This window comes from Xyrauchen texanus, chromosome 31 (genome assembly GCF_025860055.1).
Source record: "Xyrauchen texanus isolate HMW12.3.18 chromosome 31, RBS_HiC_50CHRs, whole genome shotgun sequence".
Classification (NCBI taxonomy): domain Eukaryota; kingdom Metazoa; phylum Chordata; class Actinopteri; order Cypriniformes; family Catostomidae; genus Xyrauchen; species Xyrauchen texanus.
This window is the reverse complement of record NC_068306.1, coordinates 37,955,308-37,973,379: the sequence shown is the minus strand read 5'-3', so window position 1 is coordinate 37,973,379 and position 18,072 is coordinate 37,955,308. Positions and strand designations below refer to the sequence as shown.

Genomic DNA, 18,072 nt, shown 5'->3' with positions numbered 1-18,072 from the left:
CTTTTCCCTTTAACCCCCTTACAGCTATGTTGATTGAGCTTAACTTGTACTGAAGTGTCATTCATTGTCTTCATTGTAAACACTTTGTCTATTGTTTTATCATTTAAAACAAACTTTTATTATTACTTTTGGTAACTTTCTTTAAAATAAAAACGTCTGAATGCCATTACATTAAACATTTAAGTCAGTGCATATCTGCTAATGCAATATGAATCTTTTATATCTTTATTAGTTTGAGCAAATATTGAAACAGCATTTAACATTCTGGCAAGAATGGACGAAACACAGTGATTTATCAGAATTAAATTAAGTGAGAGAAATAAAATCAAGGCATCATGTGCTGTTGTATCGCAGCATTTTGTCTTCGAATCAAAGCTGATTACTTGTGTTGTTTCAAATAGTTCTGTTGCTGTTCTTCCTCTTGCTTTATTGAAGGAGGTTATTTTCACCTGATCACAATCAAGCCCTCATCAGTAGCGACTGCTCGCACTGGAAAGCAATTTCCTGCATCCCTGCCGCTGTATTGAGGCACTTGAATGATTTCACTCAGGGCCATGCAAAGGACCTGGAGATGTGAGGTGGGCCCCTGTGGCAGATGAAAACATCCCTCTAGACGGGCGATGTGCTGGACTCTGTGCCTGGGACCATTGGATGAATACCTCAAAAACACTGACATCTGGTCTTGGTCCATGTCTAGCAATTCTCCATGTGCTGGACTTCTAAAGGAGTAAACAAAGGGTAGTTTGTGGGACAGCGGGTTATTTTGTCAGAGTTTCTGTTGGTTGCTGAGTTTGTTGTATTCTTACATTGCTTTTTTCACTGTTTTTCGACAGTGAAAGTGACATACTATTATTTCTCATCATTATTGTAATCGCAAAACAAACCCTGACAGGGTGATCAGGGGCCGGTTGCATAAAACTGTTTTAGACTAGTCTTACTAGTTAGCCGTCTAAAATGTTGGTCTTCATTTTTTCAGTCAGTTGCATAAAAACTTCGATCAGTCTAATTAAAGAGCAAAATGTAAGACAGCACACCTCAGGCTAACTTTTGTTTACATTCCATTTTGCCATTGAAAATAACTGTCAGCTGAGCCAGTGGGGGCTGAAAGGGGCTTGAGTTGAGACTTGGTTGAAGACTTTGACTTCAAAAATGGAAACAAAATGTTGTGTTTTTAATTATTTGGGTTAAATCACTAAATGTGTTCATTAAAATACATTTTGAAGCACTGTAGTCCTCTAATAAGCAAATATTCTCAGCGAATAAAAAATGTATTGAACGTCCACTGTCGGCCATTTTTTTTAAGCTGTTCGGTGTCTTATTTTTCCCCACAATGCAATGCAAATTAGACTGTCTTACGAAAGACAACTGTGAGCTTGTTTTATGCAACAGGCTTTCTATGGCGTCTTTAACCGCCCCAGGGTCTTGTATCAGAAGGTGTCTATTTTACAATAACAACCGGCTGACTGTACAATATCCCACTAATTACATGGCTACTAAACAAATAAAGAAATAAATGGACATAAAATATTGATTTGCATTGAATTTATGTAAACGTGTGAGAAGAAAAATTGCTGAACAGGAATTCCACCTCCACTTTGCTTTCTGTTGGTGTTTATTTTGTAATAATATCTGACTGCTCATTGTCCAGCTTATTACAAGACTAAGTTAAATATATTTTATAGTATTTTTGTCTTATAGGCCTATATATATATATATACACACACACTGTATATTGTCTTGTTTTCAGACAAATCTACCAACATTTTGTAATGATTATATTAATAAAAAAAAAAAAAGAAGGATTCTGAGGGGAAACAAGTTAATTTTTCTTACCCCTTTGTCAAATAATTTCTTGTTTTACACTGAATCCTTGTTAAATTCTGTTAGACTCTAAATCAAAACAAAATCTTGTCATTCTGGATCTCAGGTAGAAAACAAAATCTTGTTTTAAGAATGTTTCTCTATTTTTACCAGACAACAAGTCAAATATGCTCAGTAAGGAAATAATTTTTTTGCAGTGAGATAATTTTGAACTAGATGATAGACAGACAGACAGACAGACAGACAGACAGACAGACAGATAGATAGATAGATAGATAGTTAGTTAGTGTTACGTCCTGAGGGACGTATATTATATCATTGTGATAGTGATATGTTTAATGTGGTTTATTGTGTGTTGTGTCTCCCTGTGTATTTCCTTGTCTCAGCCCAGGAATGTAGAGTATAAGAGGCTCTGCAACTCTCTTCACCAGAGAGAGAAACACAGAGAATATTTTCTCCTGCACTAGTCATTCTATCTCTTGGTCCCAGCTTTGCAATTGTTGTGTGCTAATGTGAGTTAGACAACAGTCTTGTCAGTGTCTTTACATGCGAGTTGATTAACAGAATTGTCATTTGCAGTTGTTTACTGTTTATATTCCTTTGGTAATGCCTTACAGTTCAATGTGCAACTTCTACAAGTTTATTACCCCAGTTTTAACTTTAATTGTGAGTCTATTTAAGTTGTTTGTGTTGTGGGATTATTTAGTAGGAAGGTGGACGCCATTTACAGAAGCATTCTGTTTTCTCTTGGTTATTTATAGAGAGGGAGTTAGGGAAGTGATTTGTGTTTTCTTCTCTTTTACTTTTTGATAGGTAAGTCACTTTCTAAACCCCTTTTGGAAGAATGTCTTTTGTTTATTATTTTGTCCGGTTCCACTCCTGAAGTTTTCCATTTATCCCATTGTTTACTTTAATAAATTTGTTATATTTTTACTATACCAGGGATGGTTGTGATCTGTCACAACAATGCGTGATTAGGTTACTCTGGGACCTGCGACAGGATCACTTTTGCGCTCTCTCCAAAAACATTGGTTACACACCTTCCCATACCCCTAGACCAAGGAAGGTGTGCCGTAAAGATAGATAGATAGATAGACAGACAGACAGACGGATGGACGGACGGACAGAAAACACACATTTGTGTAATTGGACTTTTGACATCCCTTGCAACTTCCCTAGGTGACAACATACTGAATATAAGAAAAGATTAAGGCCATATAGTTTCACACATTTTTTTTATTTTAGCCTATTATTAAGATTTAAACATTTCAATTTCATAACAAAATGCCATCAATTATTTCATTCATTGTGCAAAGTTTAACCAAATGAAATACGAGAAAATATTTTTATTTTATTTTACTAAAGACCACTCATTTCAATTGTATTTAATTTTATGAATTTAAAAAGTGTAAATCTTAAAAATAGGCACACACACAAACAAAATTACATAATGCATAGATTTACCATGAAACAAACCAGCAGATCTTCTTAGTAGTAGCAGATAATTGTTTGAGTGTGTGCTCTTGCATAGCTTGAAACGCATGATGTGAATTTATTACAAATTCAATATAGCCACTGATAGGCCTATGCAATGTGTCCTGGCAATGGGTTTATGATGCCTAGTGACGTCCACAAAAATCTAGATTTTCATACTGTGAATTAAATCCTTGTTTAAAATATTTCCTCAAGACAGTCTTACTATGCCATGCATTGATTGAATGAGTCTTACTAAAGAACATCTCCAGGTCACTGATAGAAATTATATGTCTGGTCTTTTGTACCACTTAAGATGTTTTTTCCATTAATTTTATTCATGGAAAATATGGAAATGAACCTTTGCATATATAATGAGAATTACATTTAAATGTCATGTAACAAGTCACAATAGCAAGTCTTAATGATCCAAAAAATATGCTTAATTTCTTTAAGCATTAACAATTATGATGTAGAGTAAAATAATTATATTTATATTATTAATATATTTTTTTGGTGAAAAATATCATTAAATTCACCAGCCTCATAAGAATTATACACATGGTTAAGTATAATGCAAAAGTCAAATATTAAACAGGTGAATAATCTACACGTGTATTTTGTCATGGATTTGGCATCATTTGCTAATTTATGTACATACATATGATAAAGCAATCTCTTAAAATCATAAATCTGTTTCATAATAAAAGGTGTGAAACACAACGACTGATTCCTTTACAGTGGGTGCTTTATTGAAGAAACATGATTTCAACTGACTGAAAGAACCCAATAGCTTCTCATCATATACATACTGCATGCACCTATACAACCTTCATGTGCCTTCGTTTAAAACAGTGACATGATTCAGTTAATAAATGCTCTAATTATTAAAAATGACCAAAGGAAGACTTACTAAAGAGTTTAAACCGCAGCAATCCAGCTCTAGATTGGTCTGATTATTTTGACTAACCTTGGTATAGTTATTGAATTTGGGCAAACACTCATATGAAGTGATTTAAAACAAGGAAACAAAGCAGTTTATGTCTATATCTCCAGACCTTTGGCAATGAAAAATCCAGGTCAGCATGTGCATTGAAAAACAACTTCACTGAAGTCAGAACATAAACATATGAGGGACCAGCTCAGAAAAAGCTACAAAGTACACAGCAGTTCAAATTTAGCTTTAACTTTACGTTTTTGCAGTACTGAAGTTTGTATGTGCTACAAGATATACACATTAAGCTATTATCTTTCAAAAGGCAAAACGCAGTAACTACACCATCCTGAAACTGAGATTTTTGTGTGTGTATTTTAAAGTAAATGCAATTTTTGACAATCTTTTGACAAAATGTGTAGTTACAGCATTTTGCCTTTGGATAGCAGTATTACTCACAATGTCTGCTGGTAGGTCTGAGTTACTTTTGGACAATATATATCATCACAGAGGCAATCAGAAGACAAATGTTGTGATGGAGTTAAAACAAAATGTAAAATTGGTGTTTCAGAGCAGATTTCAACATTGACGTCCCACATTTCTGCACTGCACGTGGCAGAGAAAATCGTAATTACTTGTTTGTTCATTCTAGGTTTAATGTGAAGTATTATAAACAAATATTTACACAGATATACCTTTATTTTATTTTCTATTATATTCATTCCGCAGAGATCAAGTCTACAAAATTAAGTACAAAAATGTCCGAAAGCTCGAAAATAATCAGTTACATTAACCATTGTAAAACATCTGCATTCATAGACACCAAAGAAAGCAGAAAGTAAAACACAAAATACAACCAAACACATTCCCAAAAGGAATGACCATTCTTTAGCGAGCACACATATAATAAATAATTATCATAGCACAACCACTCCTCCCCTGATTAAATAAGACACCATGTGCACACAACATCTTCGTTCTTCTTCAGTAAACTCAAGCAGTTGTTCAGAAGATGTAGTCATTAGTCATCTTGAGTGAAGGCATGGCCTCGTTGACATTCTGGTCGAGTCTGTGATACTCAACACCACGTGAGCAGAAGCCATCCCTCCAGTGGTGACTTTGAGCCAGTAACATGAGCTATACATGCAGACAAAAAGAAAGCAAAATGTTAATAATGATGACAGAGTGATCTTACAGCTTTAGACTACTGCAACGACCTGCTGATTCGAAATCGTAATTCAGAAAAAACATTCTCTGATTGTTTAAGTGTTGCCTACATAAAGAATGGGCCATGCAGTCCCACACAATTTTTATCATTACCTCGTCTCTTGTATACTGCGATCAGCTAATGTTACTCAAATCTACACCACGCTAAAGCCCAGAAGAACTTGATGAAATAACCAAAAATATAAATGCAGTCTTCTCTAGCACTCTTGATAGTGTCGTCCCACTTCGATAAAAGAAAATTAAAGAAATAAGCCCTGCACCATGGTACAATGATCACACTCATGCTCTCGAGAGCAGCTCGGAAAATTTGAGCGCATGTGGAAAAATACAAAATTAGAAGTATTTCGTGGTGCATTGAAGGATAGTGTCTGTAGCTACAGACAGGCACTAAAAGCTGCCAGGTCAGCATTACTTTGGTAAACTCATAAAAAATAACTACAACAATCCTAGGTGTTTATTCAGTACAGTGGCTAAATTGGTTAGGAATAAAGCCTCAACAGAACCAGATATTATGTCACAGCACTAGAGTAATGACTTTATGATTTTCTTTACAAATAAAATTGAAATAATCTGAAATAAAATTGGAATTATGCAATCATCTGTCATAGCACCTCAGAAAACAGTGTCTAATAATTTTCCTCATGTGCAACTTCAATCCTTCCCTGTCATAGGTCATGAAGAGCTAACAAAACATCAAATGCCACATATTTGTTAGATCCAATACCAACTAAGCTCTTAAAAGAGGCATCTCCTGTAATTTCAGAACCTCTTCTTAATATTATTAACTCCTCGCTATCCTTAGGACATGTCCCAAGAAACTTTAAAATGGCAATTATCAAACAGCTTATTAAGAAGCCACAACTTGATCCTGGAGAACTGGTTAATTATAGACTGATTTAAAATATCCTGTTTAATCAAAAATACTAGAAAAGGAAGTATCCTCCCAAATATGTTCATTTCTACAGAGAAATAGTATATACGAAGAATTTCAGTCAGGATTTGGGCCTCATCACAGTACAGAGACTGCACTTATCAGAGTTACAAATGACTCTTATCACCTGATCGCAGCTGCATTTCACTTCTAGTGCTTTTAGATCTTAGTGCTGCATTCGACACGATAGATCACAACATTCTCTTGAATAGGCTAGAGAATTATGTTGGCATTTGTGGAGTTGCATAAGCATCTCTGTAGCAATGTAGCTTTAGGTCCTATTTAGCAGACTGCTACCACTCTGTCTATGTAAATGAGGAATTGTCAAACCAAACAAAAGTAAAGTATGGAGTGCCACAGGGATCAGTTTTAGGGCCTCTGCTTGTATATGCTTTTATTATCAGGAATTGTGGAATAAGTTTCCACTGCTATGCTGATGATAACAACTTTATATTTCTTCAAAACCTGATGAGATTTCACAATTCTCCAAATTAGCAGAGTGTATCAATGAAATAAAAGATTGGATGGCCTGAAATTTCCTTCTACTCAATTCCGACAAAACATAGGTACTAATTATTGGACCAAAAAACAAAAAATAAGCTGCTACAATATAATTTGACTCTCGATGAATGTACTGTTACATCATCTTCAACAGCGAAGAACTTAGGTGTTATATTTTATATCAATCTGTACTTTGAAAATCAAATTACCAATGTTTGTAGAACAGCATTCTTTCACCTAAGAAACATTGCTAAATTAAGGCACATGCTCTCTGCAAGATCAATAAATAAACTTCAATTGATTCAAAATGCAGCAGCCAGAGTGCTAACGAGAACCAAAAATATGATCATATTAGTCCCATTTTATCATAGTTACATTGGCTACATGTTAAATTTTGTATTTAAAAATTCTGTTAACTACATACAAAGCTTTGAATGGTCTAGCTCCGCAGTACTTAAGTGACCTTCTTCACTTAAGTCCCGTTCCATCACGTTCACTACGATCGCAACATTCTGGCCTGTTAATAGTTTACGATACCAGCATTTCTGAAGGTACCGGAGTACCGAATCTACCCGGTACCCATGCAGAGTCGGGAACTTTTGAACTCTCACAACAAGCAAAAGATGGCGACAAGCAAAGTAGCTGCTGCGTAGTCTCATCTGAATCTTGTCGAAAAGAAAAGTGGAAAAAGCCAGGTTCTTTGTATTTGAGGCTGATGAAAAGGGAAACATCATAGATAAGAAAAACCTATTTGTAAACGCTGCTTCGCAATTTTCTCACCTGGATTAATTCAAGCAACCAAAACAGGTTAGTTTAAAAGCATATTATCATTTGCATTAGGGCTGAAACGATTAGTCGACATTATCGACAACGTCGAAAATAAAAAAAAAATACGAGAAAAATTGTCATTGTCGGATAGTCGTTTAATCTCATTGAATGTAAAATGAAATCATATTAAACTAATGACGCGTGAGAGCAGCACTGCAGTTCACGACTGACGCAGGAGAGGAATAATTACACAGATCACAGTCCAGATGCACTCTAAACTTTCATAGCTTCTTCTTATGTAGATCCCAAAGTATTAGGGAATTTAAAAAAAAAGTAAATTCAGAAGCAGTCTCGTTTTGGAATAAGCGGAGCTCTTTAAAGGAAACATCCCGGCGTTACAAATGCAGTTATATTTAATGTGATATAGCTTTATTAAAGTTCAAATAATACAGAAGCAGGTCATGTTAATAACTTTAAACTCAGAAACTGGCATTTCTCTTTGTGAGTTCAATGAGTTGCGCGAATGTCCCGATCTAAGGGGGAGAGATTGAAACCGCACCCGGCTGAGAGAGACTCTGGTCAGGGACGCTCATCCCTCGAGCGCGCACACTTAACGCAGCTAGATTAGAACGCGATTGCTCGCGACTTATTTAATCATAATATTTGTCACTGTGCATTTTCTTATCATGAAGAAAAATGGCAATATGCAGCTTTATTAATATGAGAGCACTTTGCACATTAGTTTGGAAATTGTTTTTTATTCATTCTATTGTATGCTTGTTTATTTTGTTTTTTTTAGTACTTGGTAAAAACTTAAAGAAAAAGTTGCAAAAGTTGAAGCAAATCTTATACAAGTGTTCAAAAATACTTTAAGCATACATTGTATATTCATGACCATAGGTGAGGGTAGGAACAAAAATTGACCGGTAGATTGAGAGCTTTGACTTCAGGCTCAGCTCTCTTTTCGTGACAACGGTGCTATAGAGCGAGTGCAATACCGCCCCGCTGCCCCTGTCCCCTCACTCGTGAACAAGACCCAGAGGTACTTGAACTCCTTCACTTGGGGCAATACCTCCTTCTCTACCTGGAATATGCACTCCATCGGTTTGCTGCAGAGAACAATGGCCTCAGATTTAGAGGTGCTAATCTTCATCCCAGTCGCTTCACACTCGACTCAAAAGACCAAATCAAACTAACTGTATAGTGCCCAGTGAACATAACATTTACTCAGTGCATGTGAAGCGCTTTTACTTTGAAGTTGCTTTCACTCGCTTGTGCTTGTGTTGTTAAACAATAAATATGAAATGTTAAAATCAGATAATATCAAAAAGCAAGTATTCAATGTTTATTTCCTGTGAATTGTGAAATCTTTAGGCACTGTAAAAGCTTCATACAGTTCTACAATATTCTTTTTGTCTTAAGTATACTTATTTCTTGGCGTGTTGATTAGTCTGAAGTGTGGGCCTACCATGAAATTGTCTTTAATGATATTTCTACTATCTCTGAACTTTGATCTATAACCCAAATGTATCCATGTCCTCTGCAACAACAACAGAACAGACTCAAGCAGGACATAAAATATTCCTTAAATGTAGACAAATTTAGAGTAGATGCTTGCTTATTATATCTTATGACATGGTCAATCATTTCTGATTGGCTGACATGAGTAAAACTGTTTAATGCTCAGGTCATTCTTGTCAGTTGTAATCTATATTAATGGGCCTATCCTGCTGTCCGCCATAATAACAATGCAAGAGTTTTATGCCTCTGTTCAAACAACCTCTGGACATGATTAATATGTAGCAAGTCTGTTGAGTCTCAGAGCCAGGATTAACAGTCACATCACAAAACACAACATAATCAAGTCATGCAATGTCATCTTTAAATCAACTGTGAAGCGCTACAAAAAAACACGCAAGGAAACACAGCAGTGTTCATCAACCCGTATTACTGAGTCCGACCTGGAGAAAATTAGAAATGCACTTGCACTTTCCTCTTACACATCCATAAGGTTTGTAAGGAAAGTATGGCTTGACATTCAGTTTTGCGCGGAAGGAAAACAAGGAAACTGGGACCTATCAAATGCATCTTTCACTAACTGGCAAGACTATTTAAAATATAATATGATAAACATTCTCTTATATTACGGCACTTCTGCGCATACTGTAGCTACTCGAGTGCGGCACTCAATCACGTATCGGTAAATGCAGACTGCTCTATAAAATGCAGCCTTTTGCAGTTAATTAATCACACAAGACTGTGTATGACAATGTCATTCTTAATTCAATCAGTTGTGCAGACATAATGGATACCATACAATGTCTCCGAGAGCAAAGTCTGCAGTGTGTTTTGGATGGTCTTCCCCTCATTACATAAGTGCCACTTTTACATTAAAATGTAATGTGAATAATGTGTCATTAATGTGGAAATGACAAAGAATAAAAAATTATATAATGTTTGACAAGAACATGAAATATATATAATATAATATATATATATTAGGGCTGTCAATCAATAACATTTTTTAAATCTAATTAATTACATGGTGTCCCGATTAATTAATCGCAATTAATCGTATTCAATCACATAAACAAATATTTGCTGAGAAAGCCCCTCATATAACAATAATTCAATATATAATGATGAAATATTTATACATGTTATCTTTAAATATGATATTGAATGAGTTTGAATGTGATTGGTTAATTCTGAACACAGCCAAATCCCCAGTTATAAGAGGGTGTGCACACTTATGCAACCAGGTTATTGCAAGGTTTCTAATTTTTATTTTCGGTTTGTTTTTCAATTGAAATGTTCGCATTATAGGTCACATTAAAGGTGGAAAAAGTTCTGACATGATTTATCTTTGTCTCATTCTTTAACATCACAAGAACCTGGCATTTTAACAGGGGTGTGTAGACTTTTTATATCCACTAAGTATTCACAGCCTTTGCCATGACTCTAAAAATTGAGCTCAGGTGCATCCTGTTTCCACTGATCATCCTTGAGATGTTTCTACAACTTGATTGGAGTCCACCTGTGGTAAATTCAGTTATTGGACATGATTTGTTAAGGCACACACCTTTTTATATATATATATATATATATATATATATATATATATATATATATATATATATATGGTCCCACAGTTAACAGTGCATGTCAGAGCACAAACCAAGTCATGAAGTCCAAGGAATTGTCTGTAGACCTCCGAGACAGGATTGTATCGGGGCACAGATCTGGGGAAGGGTACAGAACAATTTCTGAAGCACTGAAGGTCCCAATGAGCACAGTGGCCTCCATCATCCATAAATGGAAGTTTGGAAGCACCATGACTCTTCCTAGAGCTGGCCGCCTGGCCAAACTGAGCAATCGGGGGAGAAGGGCCATAGTCAGGAAGGTGACCAAGAACCCGAGCTCCAGCGTTTCTCTGTGGAGAGAGGAGAACCTTCCAGAAGAACAACCATCTCTGCAGCACTCCACCAATCAGGCCTGTATGGTAAAGTGGCCAAATGGAAGCCACTCCTCAGTAAAAGGCACATGGCAGCCCCCCTGGAGTTTGCCAAAAGGTACCTGAAGGACTCTCAGACCATGAGAAACTAAATTCTCTGGTCTGATGAAACAAAGATTGATCTCTTTGACCTGAATGGCAAGCGTCATTCTGGAGGAAACCAGGCACCGCTCATCACCTGGCCAATACCATCCCTACAGTGAAGCATGGTGGTGGCAGCATCATGCTGTGGGGATGTTTTTCAGCGACTAGTCAGGATCGAGGGAAAGATGAATGCAGCAATGTACAGAGACATCCTTGATGAAAACCTGCTCCAGAGCACTCTGGACCTCAGACAGGGGCAAAGGTTCATCTTCAAACAGGACAATGACCCTAAGCACACAGCCAAGATAACAATGTGCTACAGTTGCTACAGCAACTCTGTGAATGTCCTTGAGTGGCCCAGCCAGAGCCCAGACTTGAACCCGATTGAACATCTCTGGAGAGATCTGAAAATGGCTGTGCACCGATGCTCCCCAACCAACCTGATGGAGCTTGAGAGGTCCTGCAAAGAAGAATGGGAGAAACTGCCCAAAAATAGGTCTGCCAAGCTTGTAGCATCATACACAAAGAGACTTGAGGCTGTAATTGGTGCCAAAGGTGCTTGAACAAAGTATTGAGCAAAGGCTGTGAATACTTATGTACATTTGATCTGTGGTGTGGGGACATTCCGGTTTTGCCATTGAGTATAATGGCGAGGAAGAATGGTAAACAAAAAAATGACGTGCAAGTATTGTTTTACACGTTGCCTACTCAAATGGAAACACTTCCAACATGACTGCACATCTGTGGCGCCATCACCCAGCGACTGCAGTACTGTGCAAGTTATAGGCACTATCATTGAATGTCATACAAAGTCCAATAAACATAAAAAAGCTAAATCAATATTTGGTGTGGCCACCTTTGCCTTTAAAACAGCATCAATTCTCCTAGGTACACCTGGATACAGTTTTTCTTGGTTGTTGGCAGATAGGATGTTCCAAGCTTCTTGTAGAATTCAACAGTTCTTCTATTTAGACTGTCTCAATTGCTTCAGTCTCTTCATGTAATCACAGACTGACTCGATGTTCAGTGTGGGGCTCTGTGGGGGCAATGCAATCTTTTGCAGAGCATCCGGTTCTTCTCTTCTAATATTTTCTATTTTCAAAAGTAATGTTTGGGAATCTAAAATGCATTTTTCCTACCGATACAATAAAGCTGAAGATATAAATCTTAAAGGGGACCTATAATGCAAAATTCACCTTTACATGGTGTTTGAACATAAATGTGTGTTGGCAGTGTGTGTTAGGGCTGGAACTAACAATTATTAGAACGATTATTCACCGATTATTGAAAAGATTCATCATTAGCTCGTAACCGATTATTCAGCTTGTGGCCCGACATAAAGGTTGGATTAAACGTGCTTACTAACAATAAAGAGATCTTTTAAAAATACCTAGTGAAAAATACATTCACTGAATTAATGGGAAAAAATACTTTTAAGTTTAATTCAGTAAAGAAATTCACTGCAAAAAACTCCTATTGTTATCAAGTGTTTTTGTCTTGTTTTCCATTTAAAATAGTCTAAAAAAACAAAACACATTTACTTGAGAAGCAACATGTAAGATATTTAGACTTGCTTTAAGAGAATGTCTCTTAAATATAAGTGTATTTTGTATAAGTGTATTTTTTCACTTGGTTATAATTCTGCAAGTGCAGAATAAGTAAAGACAAAATACTTGTATTCAAGATCTATTCTCTAAAAGCAAGTCAAAATATATTATATGATTCTTCTCAGGTGAATGAATCTTTTTTTAAAAGTATTTTTAGATATTTTAAGATATTTGCATTTTTAATATTATATTGAACTTTCTCAGAATTGTTTTTCTTCTGCAGTATAGCTGCTAAAGAAAATGTACATTGTTCTAAAGGAGTTTTAGATATGTATATTGGAAAACAAGCCAAAACAAAATCAAAAACTTTGCTGTGTATAATGGGATGAAAACTACCCTCTCTGACCTTTCTGTACACTTAAATCAATCTTTAAATCACTAAAAAACAAAATCCCTCTTATTAATAAAGCTGCATATTGCCAATTTTCTTCACGATAAGAAATGCACAGTGACATATATATATTATGATTCAATAAGTCGCGAGCAATCACGTTTTAATCTAGCTGCAATAAGCATGTGAGCTCGAGGGACGAGCATCCCCGCGACAAGAGTGTGCATCAGCCGGAAGCAGTTTCAATCTCTCCGCCTTATATCGGGACATTTGCGCAACTCATAGAAGAGGCACTGACCACACAGAGAAAAGCCAGTTTCGGAGTTTGTAGTCAGGCATAAAACAGACATATACTGCAAATCCATTTCCGTTTTTCATCATTGCACCTTTCCAAAAAGACAAAGAGAAGAGAAGCATACCTTTCTCTTGTTGTGGTAGGTGATGTAGATTATGGCCACTAAAAAGGCTATGACGACGAGGTGAAAAAAGAAGTGCGAGTCTTCATTGTGAGTTGCATAGATGGTTGTGTCCTTGATGTTTACATCAATTTTCTCAGAGCTTTTGAAGGGAGGGTTATTATTACCAGGAATCAGGTCATTCCCAATGCCCTGGTTGTCTCGAGTTACCTGACTGTCATGCACACTCTGATAATTATCACTATCACCATCATCAGCATCATCTTTGCCATTTGTGTAATCTTGAAGTGGCCCATTTGGTCCAAGGGAAAGGATGCTGCCCCCGTAATCAAAGATGGTCTCTGTTGTCTCTCCAGCAGGGGTGGGATGTTTGTTTGCAGTTGTACTAGTCATCTCTTGTGAATTGTATTTGGTAGGCTGGGCGTGCTCTGGAAGGGTCAAATATTTCACTGGGGCAGCAGTAGTCACAGGAGGAGAGGTCGGAGCAGCTGATGGTTTGGTGGTGGGGTTGGAGGTAGTGGTGTTGCCAGTAGCAGGAGATGTTGATGTAGTTGACACTTCAGCCTTTTCATTCAACTGACTGTCAATTTGAGAGGTTGCAACATTCTTTTTAATGTTATCGGTTTTAGTTTTAATGCTCACCTGCACCTTGTCAGCTGTGGAAAAAAAGAAAGAAGGCAAATTAAGTGTGTTGTGAAATCTGAAGTGTATGAAAGGGATATCAATAGTTTACACATGTTCTCATTTATTGCAGAGATACTACAGGTGAACAGATGTAAAAAATTAATTAATTAATTAAAAAAAAAAATAATAATAATAAAAAAAAAAAACTTTATTTCGACAAGTTTCACTGTTACAATTGTTTTGGGATTACATTCAGCCAAAATAAAAACAACAAAAAAAACAAACAAAAACACATTAGCTAGTTTTACTATAGTAATGCCAAAATAATTTTTTGGTGGTACATGTATCCACAACAACAACAACAACAACAACAACAACAACAACAGGGTTCAATGGTAACTGGAGGTTTGCTATTGTGTGAAACCATGGTTAATTATTATTATTTTTTAAACAATATCTGTACCACAAATTAATTATGTTGTTAGTTTAATAAAACTGAAGTAACCAAGTTTGTTGTTTGGCAGAATGAATATGATTTTTATTACATTACTATTGTTTCTTCCTGTATTGTTACTACAAATATAAATATGGCTACTGTAGGAAAAGCAAGGTTAATTTCCATAAGGGACGAATAATGTTATTGCAAAGAAACCCAAAAACTATTGTGAGAAAATGCTAAACTTTTTCAGAAAATAAATTCTTTCCCTCCCTGTCCTCTGACGGTTTCATGGTCATAATAACAAGAGTATGTGTTGAAAAACACTTGTTTTGATTATCTGACAATTAAATTCACTGCTAAACAGAATTGTGAGAGAGCCCACTCCCTTGGATGAAAAGCAACCCAACACATGAATGGTCTCAGGATGCTTCACTGTTGGCTCGACACAGGTCTCATGGTAGCGTTCATCTTTTCTTCTCCGGACTATCTATTTTTCAGATGTCTCAAACAGCCAGAAGGGGGCTTCATCAGAGAAAATATCTTTGCACCAGTCTTCTGCTGTCCAATCCTTGTACTTCCTGCAGAATTTCAATCTGTCCTTGTTTTTCTTTGCTGTCCTTCTTGACACCAGACCATTGTCCAAAAGTCTTCGCCTCACTTTGCATGCAGATGCACTCACACCAACCTGCTGCCAATATTGAGCAAGCTCTGCACTGGTGGTGAAACGATTCCTAGCTGATTCCTCAGGAGGAGATGGTCCTGGTGCTTGCTGGACACTCTGGGAAGTCCTTAAGCCTTCTTCGCTGCTGTTGAACCACTCTCCTTTAAGTTCTTGATGATCCGGTAAATGGTTCTTTCAGGTGCAATATTCTTTGCAGCAATTTCCTTGCATGTGAGGCCAGTTTGATGCAAATCGATGATGGCTGCATGTCTTTCTTTAGAGGTAACCATTGCGAAAAAGAACACAATCGGAAGCACTTCTTCCCTCCTTTTATAGCAATCAGTCTGCTCTTATAATCCAATCAGAATGATAGAGTGATTTCACCTGACTAGTATTCGTTCACACTTTCCCAGGTGCTGCTGATATGATTAGTGAAATTATGTTGGCTGGTCATTGTGTGCCAGGGCCAAAAAAACGGTGAAATTTGGGTTAAGCTTTTTGAAATTATTTAAAATGCATCTGATCACTCTGCACAATAATCTAGAAAAAATGTGAATCAACACCACAACAACTGAAGCAGAAATCTTTGCGAAAGACAACATTTATTTCACTGCCAATAATTTTGGCCACAGCTGTAGCTGTCAGTTTGTCCAGATACTCAGGTGACATTTCAGCCTGTCTAGATTTGATAAAAAATTATTGTGCTGTTTATTTATTTTTTTCTGTATCAGTAATGTCCTGACTATACTTTGTGATCAATTGAATGCCACTTTGGTGAACTGAAGTAACAATTTCCTTCCGAAACAGCAAAATCTGTACATTATTCTGAACTTTTGGCCTAGCATATAACCTCCTCGATAAACATAGTTACAGACAACATTTTATAGAAGGCAAAAACAGCCCAAACCTAAAAAAAATTATCGAAAACACAAGCTTGTATTTTGTAGTTTCTTGCCTTCAATAAACAACTTTTGAATTGTCGTGAGGTTCTCAAAATGTACAATAACTTGTTTTTATTAGTGAGCACAGTAACAGATACAGAACAAACATGACTCATCTTTCATGTTTATTAATAGAGTTCTGTTAATGTGCGCAGGACTGTGGCTGTGATGAAAAACAATAGTTAGAGGTATCTTAATCTTTCTAAGAAATATTTACCATAATGACCACATTTGACACTATTAGGAGTATAACTCTATTACAAATGCAGATACTAAACTGAACACGTCACAATGAGCACAAGACCAGGCGAGTTTATGTAATGTTCCACTTATTGGAAAATGACAGACATCAGATGTGGATAAAACAGGTGTATACAATATATTGCATTTAACCAGGTTAAATTTCACACTCACGTGTGCTCAATCTTACTGCAGGCGAGCTGAAGCACGAGCTTGTAGGTAAATAAACGTTACCACTGGCATTGCAGTGAAAACTATTAGAATATAACGTTAAAGTTCTACTAACCTGTTAGTGGTAGAGTAGAACATCTCACTGAAAAGATTTGAAGGTATAATACCAATGCGAATATTCCCAAAGACGAGAACTTTCCTCCTGTCTTCCGCGTGACCGCCATCTTTAGTGACGTCTTTATTTCAGTCGCAGCGCTTGGAAGGTTTGTTCGTTTAACCAAGTCGATTCTTTTGAACTGCTTGTTTCAATGAATCGATTAAAAAAAAAAAACAATGCAGAGAGTCAAATTTCTTCTCCAAAGTTAGGGTTTCCAATCGTGTGTATTTTGGGGGGAATTATTGTTATTTCAACCACAGTTCTTATAATACATCTATAATACACTGTGTACACAAAATACAAAGTTACACTTAGGACCTACAGGACAAAAATGTACCCATTGAAAAAGTGTAAATTCATGAATTCTATGATATAATGCTTTCATTCTGGAGCCCTGGCTTCAAAATTAATATATATATATATATATATATATATATATATATATATATATATATATATATATATATATATATATATATATATTCCACCAGATGGCACCATTTTTCCTCATGTTTAGCCTATGGAGAAAATACATCCTTTTTTCCCCCTATATTCTGTTTGCTGTATTATAGAGCACTGCAGTCCAGTTGAATAAATGATGCAGCTAAAATTGTGTGGGGAAATGTGTGTGTGTGTGTGTGTGTGTGAAAAACAACATTGGGATTATGTAAACAAACTGGCATTTAAAATCATGAAAATGAATGAATGGTAGTTATTATCAGGACTGATGTTTGTTAAAAAAACAATTGAAAGTAAAAAATAAAATATTAATATATAGTATTGTTATGGCAGTTTTTTGATGCAGATATTATTGTCCTCTAATGACCTCAGAGTAACTTTTTTTTATTGACACACAAGGGTTAAACCGCCAAGATACGTCAACTGTTTTCTGGCTGTCTGCATTATCAGTTCTGCAGGGAAGAGTATTTATAGTAAAAAAATATTTATGTTTTTCACCCACACCTATCATATAACTTCTGAGGATACTGATTTAACCACTGGAGTCATATGGATTACTTTCATGCTGACATATGTGATTTATAGTGCTTCAAATCTTGTGCACCCATTCACTTGCATTGTAATAAATTAAATATTCTTCTAAAAATAATAATGAGAATTTTCATTTTTGGGTGAACTATCCCTTTAACCGTCTTGAACAATCCCTGTCACATATAGTCTGTACTCACCTTCTGTCATCTCTGATTTGCTCCAACAAAATAGTTTAAGTATTG

The 18,072-nt window shown here is 36.1% G+C and overlaps 1 protein-coding gene across 3 annotated transcripts in view; it reads right to left on the bottom strand.

Moving 5' to 3' along the window:
* The window catches only part of LOC127625425 (keratinocyte-associated transmembrane protein 2-like), a 44,227-nt gene extending 27,315 nt beyond the window's left edge, over window positions 1-16,912 (bottom strand). The window contains exons 1-3 of one of the 3 annotated variants that reach the window (XR_007968286.1): window positions 16,799-16,912; window positions 13,611-14,263; window positions 4,125-5,365 (exon numbers count right to left, since the gene is read on the bottom strand). Coding sequence is in view for 2 of the 3 variants with exons in the window: in XM_052100719.1 (XP_051956679.1) it covers window positions 5,234-5,365; window positions 13,611-14,263; window positions 16,799-16,907 (894 nt within the window). In the remaining variant the exon portion in view is untranslated. Of the gene's footprint in view, window positions 1-4,018; window positions 5,366-13,610; window positions 14,264-16,798 lie in introns of those variants that run through there. The other 2 variants (XM_052100719.1, XM_052100720.1) reach the window with 2 other exon arrangements.
* Between the last annotated feature and the right edge of the window lie 1,160 nt (window positions 16,913-18,072).